Source organism: Bos indicus, chromosome 6 (genome assembly GCF_029378745.1).
Source record: "Bos indicus isolate NIAB-ARS_2022 breed Sahiwal x Tharparkar chromosome 6, NIAB-ARS_B.indTharparkar_mat_pri_1.0, whole genome shotgun sequence".
NCBI lineage: Eukaryota > Metazoa > Chordata > Mammalia > Artiodactyla > Bovidae > Bos > Bos indicus.
Window position 1 is genome coordinate 4,801,090 of NC_091765.1, and position 17,153 is coordinate 4,818,242.

General features: G+C 39.8%; 1 protein-coding gene across 9 annotated transcripts in view; it reads left to right on the top strand.

Moving 5' to 3' along the window:
* The window catches only part of PRDM5 (PR/SET domain 5), a 255,853-nt gene that overhangs the window by 89,606 nt on the left and 149,094 nt on the right, over positions 1-17,153 (top strand). The window contains exon 1 of one of the 9 annotated variants that reach the window (XM_070791015.1): positions 11,441-12,677. The exons of the other annotated variants lie outside the window; for them this stretch is intronic. Coding sequence (XP_070647116.1) covers positions 12,663-12,677 — 15 coding nt within the window. The 5' untranslated portion in view covers positions 11,441-12,662. Of the gene's footprint in view, positions 1-11,440; positions 12,678-17,153 lie in introns of those variants that run through there. 9 annotated transcript variants of the gene reach the window in all.

The window sequence follows — 17,153 nt, forward strand, 5'->3', positions numbered from 1 at the left end:
AGCTGATAGCTCACAAGCATCTGCTGGGAGCCAGGGCCTGTGCTCAGCATTGGAGATATGATCGTTAAAAAGATGATCTTACTCCTGTGTCCATAGCAGTAAAAACAATCTATAACATTCTATTCCTTTTTGTGATAATGACACCCACTTCACGGGATTTTTATGGGGATTAAATTAAATGAGATAATATATGCAAAAGTCCAGGCCTCTGTGTGTGCCAGGATACGTTAATAAGTATTTTCATCATCACTGCCCCTGCCAGGTCCATAGTGCTTGTCTTTATATAGTTTTGTCTCTGTGTAAATCAGAACAAACTACGTTTTATTTCTTATAAATCCCTCTCAAGGTAGCTACTGTAACTTTAAGCATGTGGAAGACTTCTCAGTGAACGCTCACTGGACGGAATGACGGGGCCTCAGGGGCCCGTCCTGACGGGTGCAGCAGCCCGGCTCCCTGGCGCCTCGGTTGTTGGAGACCCAGGTGTCGTGCGTCTGCCTAGGCCGACTGAGCACGGTTGGCTGTGTGTTGTGCTGGCTGTGGCTGTACGCTCTTTCTCCTCTTTGCCAAGATAACTCGGGCTTTATAGACAGAGAAATGTCCTGAGGAGAAAGTGTCTCCCTGTGCTGTTCAGGGAGCTTTACTGGATACTGTGGTTTGGCAACCTTAAGAGTTAGCTATGAGATAATTATGATATTTGTGCTAAGCTACTTTTCAGCTTTTTCAGAGAAGCAGCTTTTGTGCAGGTCGGTTGCTACGTAAAGAATATATCTACATTCTGCCTCCTGTGAGAAGTCTTTCAGAATGGAGAATGCTGGATTCTACAAGGGAAATCATTTAAAAGGCTCATAGTTTTGCAACCCAGCAAAGCATTAACCAAAAGGAAGCCAGAGGGTTGAAGAGAGTATGTTTCCTAATTGATTTGGGGCCTTTGGTAACAGGGTTAGTGACAGTGAATATATGAAGTAGAATTGAAAATAGAAATTCTGTGAAGTGGTTCTTCTCAGAGGACCAGAAGTGCTGAGTCCTCTATTTAATATTTAAATTAAATTTGTTACTCATTTAGGATTAACTTCTATTTAATATTTAGTTTAAAACTTTTAAAACTGAAAACTTAAAAAATGTTTAATTAAAAATATTCCCTTTACCTCTAGAACAGAAACCCAAACTATGTATTATATTGATGGTCTCACTTAGAGAAATTATCTGTTTACACACGTATTCCCACCACTGGTCTGAGTTCCTCAAGAGCAGTCTGTGTCAGTTCTGTTTGCTCTCCCACTGCCCACTCTGCACGGATGCGTCTGTGGGGGCCCAGTGAGCGCCTGCCGACCTGGTGCCCCTGCTAACTCTATGCCTCTCTCCTGATGCGGTGTGCCTAGCTGCAGGTGACTTGTCAGTTTGGAAAACCCTCATGTCTGTGTCCTTTGGAATAACAGAAAGCAAATGCTGCACTTGAACTCTGGCCTGCAGTTTACGTGTGTGTGCATATTTGGTCTGGCAGAGTGTTCACTTTCACTCTGTCCATGCTGACTGCGTATGCTATGTGTGTGCACGTATCAGCCTACAGTGTAGGCATTTTTATCTCTTAGCCAGACGACTGTGTGGCCGGTAGCACCTCATCACTCTGTCAAGTCTTTTTACACACATGACCACAGACCATCAGAGGCTTAAATTCAGGTACTCCGTCGTGTAATAGCTAGACAGTCCGATCTGGACTAACCCAGAAACTTGGGATGTAGAGTAATGAAATGGTAAAAGTTAAAGGGAAAGGAGGGCTTTGCTGTGAAGTGGTAGGGTTCTTTCAAATCATACCTAACAGATGGAATAATGAGAGATTGATATTTGAGAATTAATTAGTATCGCTTTAAATATACTGGAACCTGGCTACATCATTACAAGGTTTAAGAAGAGATATGGTAGATATTAGAAAAAAAAGTTTAAAATCTTTTAGCTACTAAAAAATATAGTGAAAAGAAAAGGCATTTGTTGTTGATGCAGTGAAGCAAACAACATGAAGCAAACAACATGAATACCTCATTTATCTGCTAAGTCGCTTCAGTCATGTCCAACTCTGCGACCCCAGAGACGGCAGCCCACCAGGTTCCCCCGTCCCTGGGATTCTCCAGGCAAGAATACTGGAGTGGGTTGCCATTTCCTTCTCCAATTCATGAAAGTGAAAAGTGAAAGTGAAGTCACTCAGTCGTGTCCGACTCTAGCGACCCCATGGACTGCAGCCCACCAGGCTCCTCCGTCCATGGGATTTTCCAGGCAAGAGTACTGGAGTGGGGTGCCATTGCCTTCTCCTTTATCAGAGGAAGAAATGAAACTAACGAATATGAATGTTATATAAATTATATACATATTAATATGAAAGTGTTAAAACTATAATCTAGACATCTACAATTAAATATACATATACCAATTGCTGCCAGGCAAGATTTTTTTGTATGTATGATCATAAAGAAGGAAATGGCTTTGTTTTTGTTTTTCAGAATTGGAGATACATTTTATGATGAGTTTTAGATTTATTTTTTAATGAATGGTATTAAGTAGTTAATAAACTGCAAAGTACAGGCAGTTTCATGCATATAAAACACAACACTAGAATTACCAACATTTAGTTCTTATCAGTGGAAGTTAGGTTTTGTAGTGTAATTTCTATTCAGAGAAAACTATCCAGTTCCTGACTAGGTTCTCATAAAAGGTTCAGCCACTACTAAGCAATAAAAAGTAAAATGTGAAGTTCTGATTTCGTCATTAAACTGACGAAATATTCAAAAGAAGGTGTACAGTTTTTCTTATAATTTATATATCTGTCAGTTAATATAAGCTGCACAACAAAGTTACACTGTATTCAGCTAAGTATTTTGAATTCTAGACTTTGGAGAAATTGTTTCCCAAAGCCTTAGGAGAAATGTTGCTGTAGAACCTAATCTGCTCATCCTTATTTGTGTCTTAGTCCTCTTGGAGAATCTCCCAAGATTCAGAGCTGGCAGGTTGGGAGAGGGGGAAGGAAGCCTCCTGATGGTGGTGTTGGTTACTGTCTGCGGTGCTGCAGTGCATCAGGAGGGACGGGGTCCAGTAGAAGAGGTGCTCCACGATTCAAGTGTGGCCTTTCTTTTCACTTGAAACTTTAAAGGAATCTGGACAGTGATTAAGTACGTCATTATCATGACTGATTTATGTCCGGACTATGCACATCTTTTACTTATCAGTCATCCTTCAGCATGGAAAAGGGCATGGCAGCCCGATCCAGTATTTTTACCTGAAGACTCCCATGGACAGAGGAGCCTGGCAGGCTACAGTCCATGGGGTCACAAAGAGTTGGACACGACTGAGCACATCCTTCAGCATCCATTGGGGAGTTGGTTCCAGGACCCCTGTGTACCCAAACCCACAAGTGTTCAAATGCCTTATGTATAAAAGGGTACCATAAGGGCAGCCCTGTGTATCCTTGGATGTAGAACCCATGGATATGGGATACAGAGGGCCTACTTTATTTAATTAAATGGGCAGTCAGGCTAATTATCTATGATCTCTTAAGTTGGTATTTAATGAACATTTTATTAAAGTCACCTCAGTGGGCAGAGATTAAAGCAGCACTTCCTGGTTTATTTTCCTGTGGTTAATGAAGTCCTTTGAGATATGGCTGGGTACACTTTATGGTGGTTTACACAGCTGTGTGTTCTGTTAGCTTTTTTCATAGGAGACAGGAGCAAAAAGGGGCATGGCATTCCAGCTGAGAGTTTTTCCGACTCTTTTTCAAGCAATAGCATGTAAAGCCAGCTAGACTTACAAGAGCTTTCCCTATCTGACTTAATTCTGTGCCCATTTCTGGATTATGGAATGCAGTGTGCTTATATATAGCTTTTCTTTTTCTACGTGAAGTTCAGCTCAGTCGCTCAGGCATGTCCAACTCTTTGCAACCCCATGGACTGCAGCACACCAGGCCTTCCTGTCCATCGCCAACTCCCGGAGTTTACTTAAACTCATGTCCATTGAGTCGGTGATGCCACCCAACCATCTCATCCTCTGTCATCCCCTTCTCCTCCTGCCCTCAATCTTTCCCAGCATCATGGTCTTTTCAAATGAGTCAGTTCTTCATATCAGGTGGCCAAAGGGTTGGGAGTTTCAGCTGCAACATCAGTCCTCCAGTGAATATTCAGGACTGATTTCCTTTAGGATGGACTGGTTAGATCTCCTTGCAATCTAAGAGACTCTCAAGAGTCTTCTCTAACACCACAGTTCATAAGTATCAATTCTTCAGCCCTCAGCTTTCTTTATAGTCCAACTCTCACATCCATACACGACTACTGGAAAAAAAAACATAGCTTTGACTAGATGGACCTTTGTTGGCAAAGTAATGTATGCTTTTTAATATGCTGTCTAGGTTGGTCATAACTTTCCTTCCAAGGAGCTTCTTTTAATTTCATGGCTGCAGTCACCATCTGCAGTGATTTTGGAGCCCCCAGAAATAAAGTCTGTCACTGTTTCCACTGTTTCTTCATCTACTTGCCATGAAGTGATGGGACCAAAAGCCATGATCTTTGTTTTCTGAATGTTGAGTTTTAAGCCAACTTTTTCACTCTACTCTTTCACTTTCATCAAGAGGCTCTTTAGTTCTTCTTTGCTTTTTGACATAAGGGTGGTGTCATCTGCATATCTGAGGTTTTCTACTTTATCAGATCTAAAATACATGTTGCATTTATATGCTTGTATTCAACTTCTTTAAATATATTCTGATTTGTTTCAATTCAGTAGGTCCAATATTGTGTTGTATACAGGGGTGATACATAATAATCCCTTGATATGCTTTGTGCATTGCTATTGAGTAACATATGTTAATACTGTGTTGACATCATTTAAAACCCATAGGACACCCCATGGGATTTTTACCTTTAGAAAGTCAATCATGAATGAAAATAAAACAAGTGAAGCTAGTTATCCATGCTTATGAAATGAAGTTTCAAACTATGGCACTTTGACCCATTATAAAAATGTGTAGAATTTTGGCATCGGTATTATTTCATTTAATTCCAACAGTTCCCCCTAAAGTACTAGTATTACACCCATTTTGAAGATGAAAAAGCTGAGCTCAAGTTTGTAAAAACCTAGAATTGGTAGATCAGAGCTTTCTGCCCCTTAGTCTGACTTGCAGTTTTGGTATTCAGATCTTCCCATAACGAGGGGGATGCTGAACCTGGTAGTCAGTTTTTCTCCAGAAGACTCAGAGGAATACATGCACATTTTAAAACAGTGATGAATATATACTTCAAATAACATTTTAAACTTCACCATTCTGTACATATGTCTCCAGAACTTAGTTATTTCATAACTGAAAGTTTGTACCTTGTTTACCAGCTTCACGCATTTAGCCATTAAATACATTTTTTAATAAACTGCAGTAATGTTTATAGTTGACCTATTGCCAGTATTAGTGAGATATGTAACTATGAAACATACAGGAGAAATCTCAGGTGGAAGTTATTTGGGATTGAGTATACTTTATTTGGGAGGTTCGGTGGTCAGGGGTGTGTTTCTATAAAAGAATGTAAGTAACCTGTTATAATGTTTGGAAATACTTGAAAATTAAAAAGATGTTCTAAGAAGATACATTTTGCATTTATTTTGGTGAATGTTAAGAAAAGTGACATAAGTATTACTTATAGATTATCCCAACTTCTGACATCAGGCGTGCACGCCTACTTACAGCTACACCCGTTCTCACTGCTTTCTCCCACATAGAAAAAGGTCCCTCTTCTTTCTTAAGAACAAGCCTTCCATCTGTGTTCCACCCTCTGATGAATATTTACAATGTAGATTATCCGTTTTCTCCATTTGATACCCTCTCAAACTCAATAGGATTCTTCTCATTGCTTTTAGATATTCAGGCTTTTCTTTCTTTTTTGAAATCTTTCTTTCCCTCTTGATGCCATATTCCCTTCCAGTGTGGATCCTTTCTCCTTCCCTGAATGGTCCCTTTGCTGTGCTTTCCTTTTTCTCACCATCGATACACTCCTCAACCTACACTGACCGTGGTTTTGCCTTTCTCAGGTCACCCCTCCTCTCCATGTCACTTAGCCCCTTGAGGCTTTTTGGACCTCCTTTTCCTGGATCTTTGCAGAGCATTAGGTTTTTTTGACAGGTGCCTCTCTCCTGAAACATTTCTTCCTTTGGCTTTGCTGAATCCATCTACCATCCTACCCACTCTTTTTCTTTTTTTTCTTTCTCTCCTTCCTCCTTTCCTTCCTTTCTTCCTTTCCTCCTTTCTTTTCTTTCCTTCCAGCTCATATTCTTTTGCCAGCTGTTAAATGTCTGAGTTCTTTCCTTTGCTAGGTTCTTCCTATTTGTGTCCTTTGAATCTGAGCTAACTGTCCTGAATCCTGGACAAAGTCAGCTCTCTCCCATTACTTATTCCAAAAGCACCATTCCTCTCTGTTCTTATATTCATAAAGTCATTTCCCATTTCTCTGGTGGTTGATTAATGGCACTGAGAGTTGATTAATACCACTCTTAGGCTGTAAGCTGTTTGAGGATAGGCAATGTATCTGTTTTATTTCACTACATTATACTTAGTACTTCCATAGTTCTTGGTACATACAGGGCTCAACTTTTTTTTTTTAATGAATTATTTACCTCTATCAGAAGTGTTTCATTAAGAGACACGTGTACCCCAATGTTCATTGCAGCACTGTTTATAATAGCCAGGACATGGAAGCAACCTAGATGTCCATCAGCAGATGAATGGATAAGAAAGCTGTGGTACATATACACAATGGAGTATTACTCAGCCATTAAAAAGAATACATTTGAATCAGTTCTAATGAGGTGGATGAAACTGGAGCCTATTATACAGAGTGAAGTAAGCCAGAAGGAAAAACATAAATACAGTATACTAACGCATATATATGGAATTTAGAAAGATGGTAACAAAAACCCGGTGTACGAGACAGCAAAAGAGACACTGATGTATAGAACAGTCTTATGGACTCTGTGGGAGAGGGAGAGGGTGGGAAGATTTGGGAGAATGGCATTGAAACATGTAAAATATCATGTAAGAAATGAGTTGCCAGTCCAGGTTCGATGCACGATACTGGATGCTTGGGGCTAGTGCACTGGGACGACCCAGAGGGATGGTATGGGGAGGGAGGAGGGAGGAGGGAGGAGGGTTCAGGATGGGGAACACATATATACCTGTGGCGGATTCATTTTGATATTTGGCAAAACTAATACAATTATGTAAAGTTTAAAAATAAAATAAAATTAGAAAAAAAAATAATCAAAACAAAACAAAAAATCTAATGTCTAGGTTTTACTTTAGTTTTTTCCTGCAGATTCTATGGTAGCAGTATAACAAACGTCTTAAATTTTAAGTTTGATTTTATTGGGGTTCTCCAGAGAAACAGAATGAATAGGATGTTTGTTTGTATGTATATAAAGAGATACCTTGCAGGGAATTGGCTTCACATGACTGTGGAGGCTGGCAAGTCCCAAAAGCTGCAGGGTGAGTCAGCAAGCTGCAGACCAGGGGAGCGGATGCTCCAGCTCTGGCCTAAGTCTGAGGGCCTGAGACCCGGATAACCAGTGGTATAGTGTAAGTCTGAAAGGCCCTCAAGCTTGAGACATGGGAAGAGCCAGTGTTTCACCCTGAGTCCAGTGTCCCTCTTTGAAGACAGTAAGGTAGGAGGAATCTTTCTCACTCTCTGGAAAGTCAGCCTTTATTCTATTCAAGTCTTCAGCTGATTAGATGAGGCCCACCCGTACCATGAAGGGCAATCTATTTTACTCCATCTACTAATCCACATGTTAATTGCATCCGGCAACACTCACATTGACACACCCAGAATAATGTTTGATTACATGTCTGGGCACCCTGTGGTCCAGTTAAGTTGACTCATGAAATATACCATCACATTTTTCAAATAACTTATAGGTTTCTACTTTCAATCTTTTTTCCTGTCACTTGAGCCTGATCAGATTACCTTGTAATTTTCCTCAAATGCTGCAGCTCACAGGGCAGGTTTAGTCTGTGCCTAACTTCTCAGCTCTTCATGTGTTGAAGCTGCTTTTTCTGTCTAGTGTTCTGCAACTTTCCTGTAATCTCCAGTGTCCTAGCTAGCATTTTTCTTTTCATAGCATGACTGTACTCTCTGCGATGCAGGGACTTTGTTATTGTTGTTTTCCCTACTTTAATAAACCCATTTCCTCATGATCTTATCTTGCCCAAAGCCCATCCAGCTTGTGAATTTCAAATGCTGCTGTGAAACTACCTCCTAAAATTCTGCAGCTGCTACTCTGTATAACTGTCTTGGCCCTTTCTTATTCTTCATGCTAATTTAACCAGATTGTTCTGTTACCACCAGCGCACTTAAAGCCCTTAAGGGCAGGAACAAAAATGGGCTTTCTTGTGAGTGTGAGTATCCTGTAGTCCTCTGCACATTATGTACTAATTGTGTTGGATGAATCTTCAGTTTCTCTAATAGGTTTTCAGATTAACTCTAGGTTTGTTGAGTTGGGTATGCTTGCTCTGACTTAGGTCTTCTTTTTGGGGAGCACATCTGCTTGTCTAATTGGTTCTCTTATTTCCAGTTGGTTAAAGTATTCCCATTGTTGGCTAAATTTTGAATTCTTAAGAATGTGTTAGGAATGGGAAATGGATTCTACAACTCTTTTTGTGGTGAGTTCCACTTTCCTGAATGACATTCTTGCTTTTACTGTCATATTAATTCAAAAGGAAACTACAGTTTTTTTCCCTCCTTTTTTGATAGCCTTCAGTAAGCAAGACATTGCATCAGTATTGAGATTCATACAAGGAGGAATATGATAAAGGGTCTGCCCAAAGAGAGCTAACAGTCTTTGGAAAAGGGAGGAGGCAGGAGAAAAGAGAGGTCTGTGCTTAGCTAATTTTTATGCAACTTGTACTAATTAATATTTGGTGAGTGATAATTTTATATCATATGGGTAAATCATCTCTTCCCCTATACCACTTTACAGCCCTAATGGGGATACAGCTAAATACAGGCAGATCATGGTGGTAAATACTTTGAGAGGGCCAGCCTAAATGGGAGGAATGTTTGCAGGACCTAGAGTCTAGCTTGCTTATATCATAATTCGGTTGAAACTCTCTTTTCTGATGTGATAGGGACAGTGTGTCCTAGTAGGACTCATAGAACTGATATTTCAACCAGCTTATCATGTTTTATGAGTATACATTTATTTTCCAGTTTTTTTGCTTCTGCATATAGGTTCTTTCACTAGAGTTTGCTACCATATTTTTTTTTCATAACCACTCTATATAGTATCCAGTTTTACTAAAACACCAAAAGATAAGCCTTAAAAAACCTGTCAAATTACACAAAACAAAGCAATTATGAAAGATGGGAGGAAATCATAAAACTGGACAGATTCTGCAGTCAGGTTACTTTGCAGGGTTCTTTTCAAAACTGTCAGTTGATTTTCTTAGAAACTATTGAGTTTTTTCTGACTCATACATTTTTGCTGTATGTAATGTTTAGCTAAGTTACATAATTGTAGTAACTTTTACCAGTGGCATAAACAGGTGTGGGAACAGACACAACTGCCTCTGGGGACTCAGGCAAGCAAGTCAGGGGGTGGAGACAGCAGTGCGCGGCGCACTGGGAAGCAGGCTGCTGAGGAGAGGCCCGGCCCGGGCCCCGTCCGGCACACTGTCGCGTGTATAGACTGTCAGGGAACCTGGGGAGTCAGTCAGCTGAAGGTCAGTTAAAGAGGTTCTAATATAAAATAGAGCAAATACAGGCATGAAATCTTGCCTTTTGCAGATTGGATGGAACTCAAATGACATTATGCTAAGTGAAATAAGTCAGAGAAACACAGATGCTGTATGATATACCACTTACATGGGGAATCTAAAAAATAATACAACAAACTAGTGACTATAACATGAAGATGCAGACTCACAGATAAAGAGAACAGTGGTGAGAGGGGAAGGGCTGGGGAAGTCGGAGGTACAAACTGCTGGCTGTAAGATAGGCTCACAATTATATTGTACAACACAGGGAGTATAGCCAATATTTTGTAGTAACTGTAAATGGAAAGTAACCTTTAAACATTGAACATAAAAATAGTACAGATATATTGTAGGAACAAAATATGCCTTCTAATGTATATAAAATATTTAATAGGTACCCCATTCCCCATAGTATTGCCTTCTAAAATTTTTTAGCCTGTTAATACTGATAACTTATCTTTAGATAAAATAGCTGAAGTATACATTTTCCTCCTGTGAAGAGTTAGTTTCTTAGGATCACTTTGCCTCTTTTTCTGTATAGTAAATTTTTCTTTTTATTCTTCTCACTGCTTCTGTTGACTTTTTTCTCTATGAAGTCAGATTTGTTTCTTAAGACGCCTCAAACATTACTGTCTTTTCTTGAACCCCTCAAAGGAAGATATGTATATTTGTAATTGATTTTCTTTGTTTATAAAGTTAATTTTTATTTAACATAGTATCCTGTTTCTTGGAATCATATTAAATTTTTTTCTTGCCATGTGACTGATTATGATCTGGGATTAGAAAAGAAACAATGTTATTTGCATTTGTTTGAAACTTCATTTTTCTTATAGAACCTTTGATGCATTCTAAACACGAAATTAGCTTATCCTGCACTGGTTACTATTACTTTCCTTGATTGCAAGATGTTTTCTTCTTACTCTTAAAGAAAATATTTTTTAAAAATATTATTTTACTTAAGTTATTGTATAATTCTTATTGTATAAGACAGGGCTTCCCTTGTGGCTCAGATAGTAAAGCATCTGCCTACACTGCAGAAAACCTGGGCTTGATCCCTGGGTCGGGAAGATCCTCTGGAGAAGGAAATGGCAACCCACTCCAGTACTCTTGCCTGGAAAACCCCATGGGCGGAGGAGCCCTGTAGGCTGCAGTCCATGGGGTCGCAAAGAGTCCGACACGACTGAGTGACTTCACTTCATTGTATAAGTCAACTTTTGCCAAGAAGACTGCTCTAAAGACAACCCTAAACGCTTAGTGGTTTATAGCAATGAAGATTTATCTCTTGTTCACACAAGTATGGGCTGCTGGAAGCTGCAGTTCTATCCGCAGCTCGATTCCACATAGGTCTGAAGGAACAGCCCTTAACGGGGCCTGCATTTTCCTGGCAGAGGGGAAAGAGAAGTGACCCAAACAGGTGATGACTCTGAAAGTTCTCCCTTGGACATGGTTCGCTTTGCTTCTGATCACATTTCATGGGTCAGTGCAGCTCACCTGGTCAGACCTGAAACAATCAGCCCCACCCCCCAGGCAGCACTTGAGAGAGCCACAGGCTTGGGATACTGTGATGTGTTACGTCTCATTTTAAGGATTTTAGGTTTTATTGTTAGATCAATATTGATAGACATGTTTGATGAATTTTGCTGTGGAAATGATTTTTTTCCTGATTTTTTTTTTTTTTTTTTTTGGTTTTGTGTATGAAGAACTGATGTGGAGGAGACTGATTCAGGATTTTAGTAAGGAAAAGTTAAGTGAGAGGATATTAAATGTAAAATCCTCACTGTTTCATTATATTTTCTTTTCTCCACCTTCATCACTTGTGTTCTACTTGTATTGACTATTGAGTGGAAGTCCAAACTTTGGAAGTGGAAGTCTCCTCACGTTAGCACTGACTGCTTGAATGTTTAAGACCGAGAGTTGTTCTGAAGCTATTTCCTTTTGTGCTGATTACTCATAAGTCATCTTAGCTAGATATTTGAATTTTCAGTTCACTACCTTTCTGATACACAATGAATTGGGCCGTTGCCAATTTCAAAATCATGGTTTTTCTGGCATAGTCCACATGTGGACTATAGTCTGCCAACAAGTAAACAAAAACCAAGTTACAGACCAACGCAGCTAGAACACCAAGTCACCCGTGGCCACTCCTGGAGTTAACATTTATTTGCACACAGTGAGGATTAGTTTTTTCTTCAAAACAGGAGACAGTTACTTTTGCTGTTTTGAAATAGCAGAACTGAACCTCAGATGCATGAGTTTAGGAAATCTAACTTCATGGGGTCTGCTACTTGAGAAGGGACAATGGGCAAACTGTCAGAGAAAGTTGAAGTTTATAAGTAATGTTGGATGTTGAAGGGAGATAGGGAATTTGGTTACATCTCTTAGATATCCAGGAGTAAATGTTTTGAGATTGTGATGGAATCAGAAGGGTTAGTCTGAAGGCATGGTTAGTTTATTTGATCCTAACTATGGCCACAGTGCAAAAGCAGTCACATTGATAAAATCTTATCAAGCGATGCCTTACATTATCTGATGTCATTTTCAAAGAGGGGCCCTCTAACCTCACAAGGTTGTATATTCCAGCTTTTCCTTGACATCCTCGTTAATGTTTCTCTCAATTCCATACCAGCCTTCCTTCCGGTTGGGTGAGGCCCAAGAGGAAAAGCAATGATCACGTCAGCCTGTAGGCATACTGTTCCCTTCAGATTCATTGACTTGGTTCTCAGAAAGATGAGTGTATTTTATTTGTGCTTGAGTCCATCTCTGGAAGGAGTGAGATAATAAAGTTCACCTCCATCATTTTCCAGAGGTAATAGGAGACGTCCCTGTGGAAAAAGAACCCCAGAGTAGGAGAGCCAGCTTCATCTTTGCCTCCTGATGAAGTGTTCTTTCTTTGATGACTACCGTTCATGTAAGCAGCTACTCTAAGAATATATTCAAATCAGGTGTGGATAGACAGTGGAGTGGAATTGTTTTCCTGTACATGAGATTGAGATAACATAGTAAACAGTAGTTTCTGAGCCACGTGTGTAACCAAATAAAGAAAATTATTTTGTGAGTAATTGAAAAATAGAAAGAACAAAAAGTTATATGGGAACAAATTCCCTTTAGCCTTTAAATTCATTGGGTTATTTTAGGTTCATTGGAAAACGTTTTGTTCATGAAAGCGTTTTATTCATGAAACTTGTAATTGTAACTGCATACATTAAGTAATTCTCCATTCATGGCTTAATCACGTGAGTTCTTCTCATTGTGATTCTGGTGTCAGGTTCTAGACTGGCTCCAGTATTTACTGTGTATGATTCTTTACGGTTTATTTCTCATCTCTGAGCCTCAGTTTTTCCATATGTAAAATGTGGGCTGATCAGAGGAGTTTCTGTTGGAGATGGGACCCTGATGCCTACAGTCTCCTAGATACACTTTATATAGTCTGTATTTTTAAATCATTGAAACAACTCTTTGAGCTATATGTACTGTTGGCTGTATTTTATAGATCAGGTGACTGAGAGAAGTTAAGATAAGCTTTCGGAAGAATGTATAGCTAGTAGGTTATGTCCTTGGGTCCCAAGCCTTGTTTTTCTGCCTCCAAAGCAGAGTCTGTCTGTCCAGTGTACCTGACATTTCTGTCTGTATGTCGCAGGGCTACTGTGACAATCTGATGAAATAAGGTACCTGAAAAAGTGAGAACGCGGCAAGTGCTGTGTCAGCACGGGATGTTATTTCTTCTGAGTGTTTTTAGCCACTATCAGAAGCTAGCAGTTAAGGGCCAAGGCATAAAGAAGTCTAGGAGGGTTGTTTTTTCCTGCTCTGTGGATGCGGACGTTGAGGCCCATGGGGATGAGGAAGGTGTCCACACACTGGAAAGTGGCAGGATAGCCTTAAGTTCCTAGTGTGATTACAAAGCCCACTGTCCTTGTGGTCCTCTCCAGGCCTGAATCCTTGCTCCGGAGTGGGGCTGGGATTCCTTTGTCCACGGATTGATTCCTGTGAGAAACTTCTTATTCACTGTGCAAGATACCTTGGTATGGCAAGAACCGGTTACTAGTGTGGGATGAGATACTGATGTTGATATTGGTGGTTTTTTTTTTTTTTTTTTTTTGATCTTTAAATCTTCTTTTTTTTTTTCTTTTTTTTAAAAATTTTATTTTTAAACTTTACATAATTGTATTAGTTTTGCAAATATCAAAATGAATCCATCACAGGTATACATGTGCTCCCCATCCTGAACCCTCCTCCCTCCTCCTTCCCCATACCATCCCTCTGGGTCGTCCCAGTGCACTAGCCCCAAGCATCCAGTATCGTGCATTGAACCTGGACTGGCATCTCGTTTCATACATGATATTTTACATGTTTCAATGCCATTCTCCCAAATCTTCCCACCCTCTCCCTCTCCCACAGAGTCCATAAGACTGTTCCATACATCAGCGTCACTTTTGCTGTCTCGTACACAGGGTTATTGTTATCATCTTTCTAAATTCCATATATATGCGTTAGTATACTGTATTGGTGTTTTTCCTTCTGGCTTACTTCACTCTGTATAATAGGCCCCAGTTTCATCCACCTCATTAGAACTGATTCAAATGTATTCTTTTTAATGGCTGAGTAATACTCCATTGTGTATATGTACCACAGCTTTCTTATCCATTCATCTGCTGATGGACATCTAGGTTGGTGTTTTTATTGAAGACCATTTCCACTAAGTTAATCCACTCAAAATTCATGACAGTGAATACATCTGTTTATATGGCTATCCTTCTATACTTTCTGAATTCAGAAATGATTCTTTTGCTGCATATGAATTTTGGAGGAGCTTCCGCCCCACCCCCGCCTCAAGAAAATGCTCTGTAGTGGCCATACCACATAAAACTGCCCCTGACTTTCCTGTTGAATCATCCTAGCCAGATTATTGCTTTTCTCTGGATTTGTCTTCATTACATAAATTTGTTCAGAAAGCCTTGACATCAGAAAATATTCCCACCAGAGAAGTTTTGTGTGTGTAAATTTGTCTGTAAATCGAATTCTGTGATGATATCAAAGTGATGAATCTAATGAATTCCAAGCCGCCATTGTTTTTTCAGCTGTCTTAAACAGATCGGAATTCTAGTATGCTTTTTTATCAGAATGCATTGACTGTCCAAAGAGCTTTGCAAGTAGTTTATTATCTAAAATAATTTCTTTCCTGTTGGGTATTTTGAATGACTCTAACTTTGCAGATTTGTTGAAGAATAGTAATTAACTTGAGGGAATTCCCTGGAGGTCCAGTGGTTAGGACTCTACACATTCACTGTTGAGGGTCTGGGTTTGATCCTTGGTCAGGGAACTAGATCTTGCAGCCTGAGCTGTGTGGCCACAGGAAAAAAGAAAAACTGTAGTTATTAGCTTTGTAACAGCCAAATTGACTGATATTCTTGGGCACCTGAGTGAAACCACATGAAAATACATTTGTATATACAGAGAAGGTATGTCTTTTAAAGCAAAGTTCTTTAGTTGGTGTTTCAGTTTGAATCTGTAAGAAGAAATATTATTAAATAGAGTAACATCTGTGAATGCTTGAGGGAAAACTTCATCACCTTGTACTCCTCCTTGACTGTTCTCCTCTCACACTCCATATTCAGCCTGTCAGGAAACGGTTTCAGCTTTCTCTTCATAGCATACTCAGGATCTGATTCCTTCTCGCCATCTCCACTATTTCCCTGCCATAATCCTCCCAAGTTACCATTATCTATGACCTAGGTTACTGTAATAGCCTCCCACCAAAAGTAAACGAAGGAGGATATTAGTAATCTTTTTACTAATAAGTGCTTTTCTTCTGTAGACACAAATATTTTAGTGTTTACTTTTACTGTGCATTATTTGTAAAATACTGAGCAAATTAGAAGTATAGGTTATGTCGTAGGGGATACATGGCAATTCTTGTTCATTTCCTTGAGGAAACCATTTTCAGGGAGACAAGCGACAACCATCTTTGGGGAGACACATTAGAATGTCATTGATCACATGAGTTAATGATGAAAACCACAGAAATAAATTGCAGGTGTCCAATTGAAGAGCTCCTAGAATTTACGTGAGTTTAGTAGATTATAGAAGGTTTCGTGGAGGATGAACATGAGCTGTGTCTCACACAATGCTGAGGAGTTGCAGTGGGAGGCCAGGTGGCGTGTCTGCAGTTGTATCAATATTAGGTGGAATGAGCTCAGTCTTCTCTGAGAGGCATTACACCCGTTGGACTGAAGAACAGGAAGCAGGTTCATTTGAAGGATCGTTGGGGGTGAGAGGATGAAGTGGGTTTAGACTACCAGTTGGCAAGCTGTTGGAGCCATGTCTGGGGACTGGGCCGGTTCTTTACATTAGAATCCTGAGCTGGCATTGGACATGGGTGCTAGGGCAGATGAGCACAGTAGATGTTGTTGTGGATGTGGGCGCTAGGACAGATGAGCACAGTAGATGTTGTTGTTAGGAAGTCGTCTTTATTTTTTTACTGCACCGTGCAGCATGTGGGGTGTCAGTGTCCCGACTAGAGATTGAACCTGTGCCCCCTGCCATGGAAGCACACTGAGTCTTAACCACTGGACCACCAGGGAAGTCCCAGGAAATCTTAATTAGAGCTTAGAAGGTGGTTTTGGAGAGCGTCATGGGTGTTATCTAGAGTGACCTGGTAACAGGTCATCTAGATATCTAGACTCTGTTCTCCAGAGTCCCGATTTGCCCAGGACTCCCTCATTTTCAGCCCTGAAAACCGCACGTCATGGAAACCCCACAGGCAAAACAGATGGTTGGTCATTTAAGGATAGCATAGTTCAGACAAGCAACTGGTATCAGAGGTACAAACCAGAGTAAAACATTAGCACATTATCAAGTGAACAGAACTTGAGGATCAGAGATCCAGAGTATTTCAGAGGTCTGATAGGCAGGCAGTGGAGTTGAATTATATAAATATCTTGGCTGACAGAATTTGGCCAAATGAAATTTAGCATTGTCATAGCGACTTTGTTTATGTGACAGTCTAATTTAAACAGATTTTGAAAAACGAATATTTTAACCAATGGTTTTTGAGTTTTGTATAATAATAATAATAAGAGCAGTAGTTACCAGCAATGGATACTTAACTTGTACCGGGTACCTTGCTAGATTTTACAGATATTTTCATGTTTAATTCTCACAATCAGCCTATGAGATAGGCAGCATTGTTTTCTTTCCTTTATAGATGAGGAAACTGGTGGTTTGAGACATTAGGCTGTTTACTTAGTTACATAGCTAATTAACAGTAGAAGGAGATTTGAACCCTGGCTAGCCCAAAACTTTTAGCCACTGTGTAGTACCATTTCCTGGTATCAAGGAACCTGTTCTGTTTTATTAATTTTTCTCCTTTTACTACAAAAGTAACACT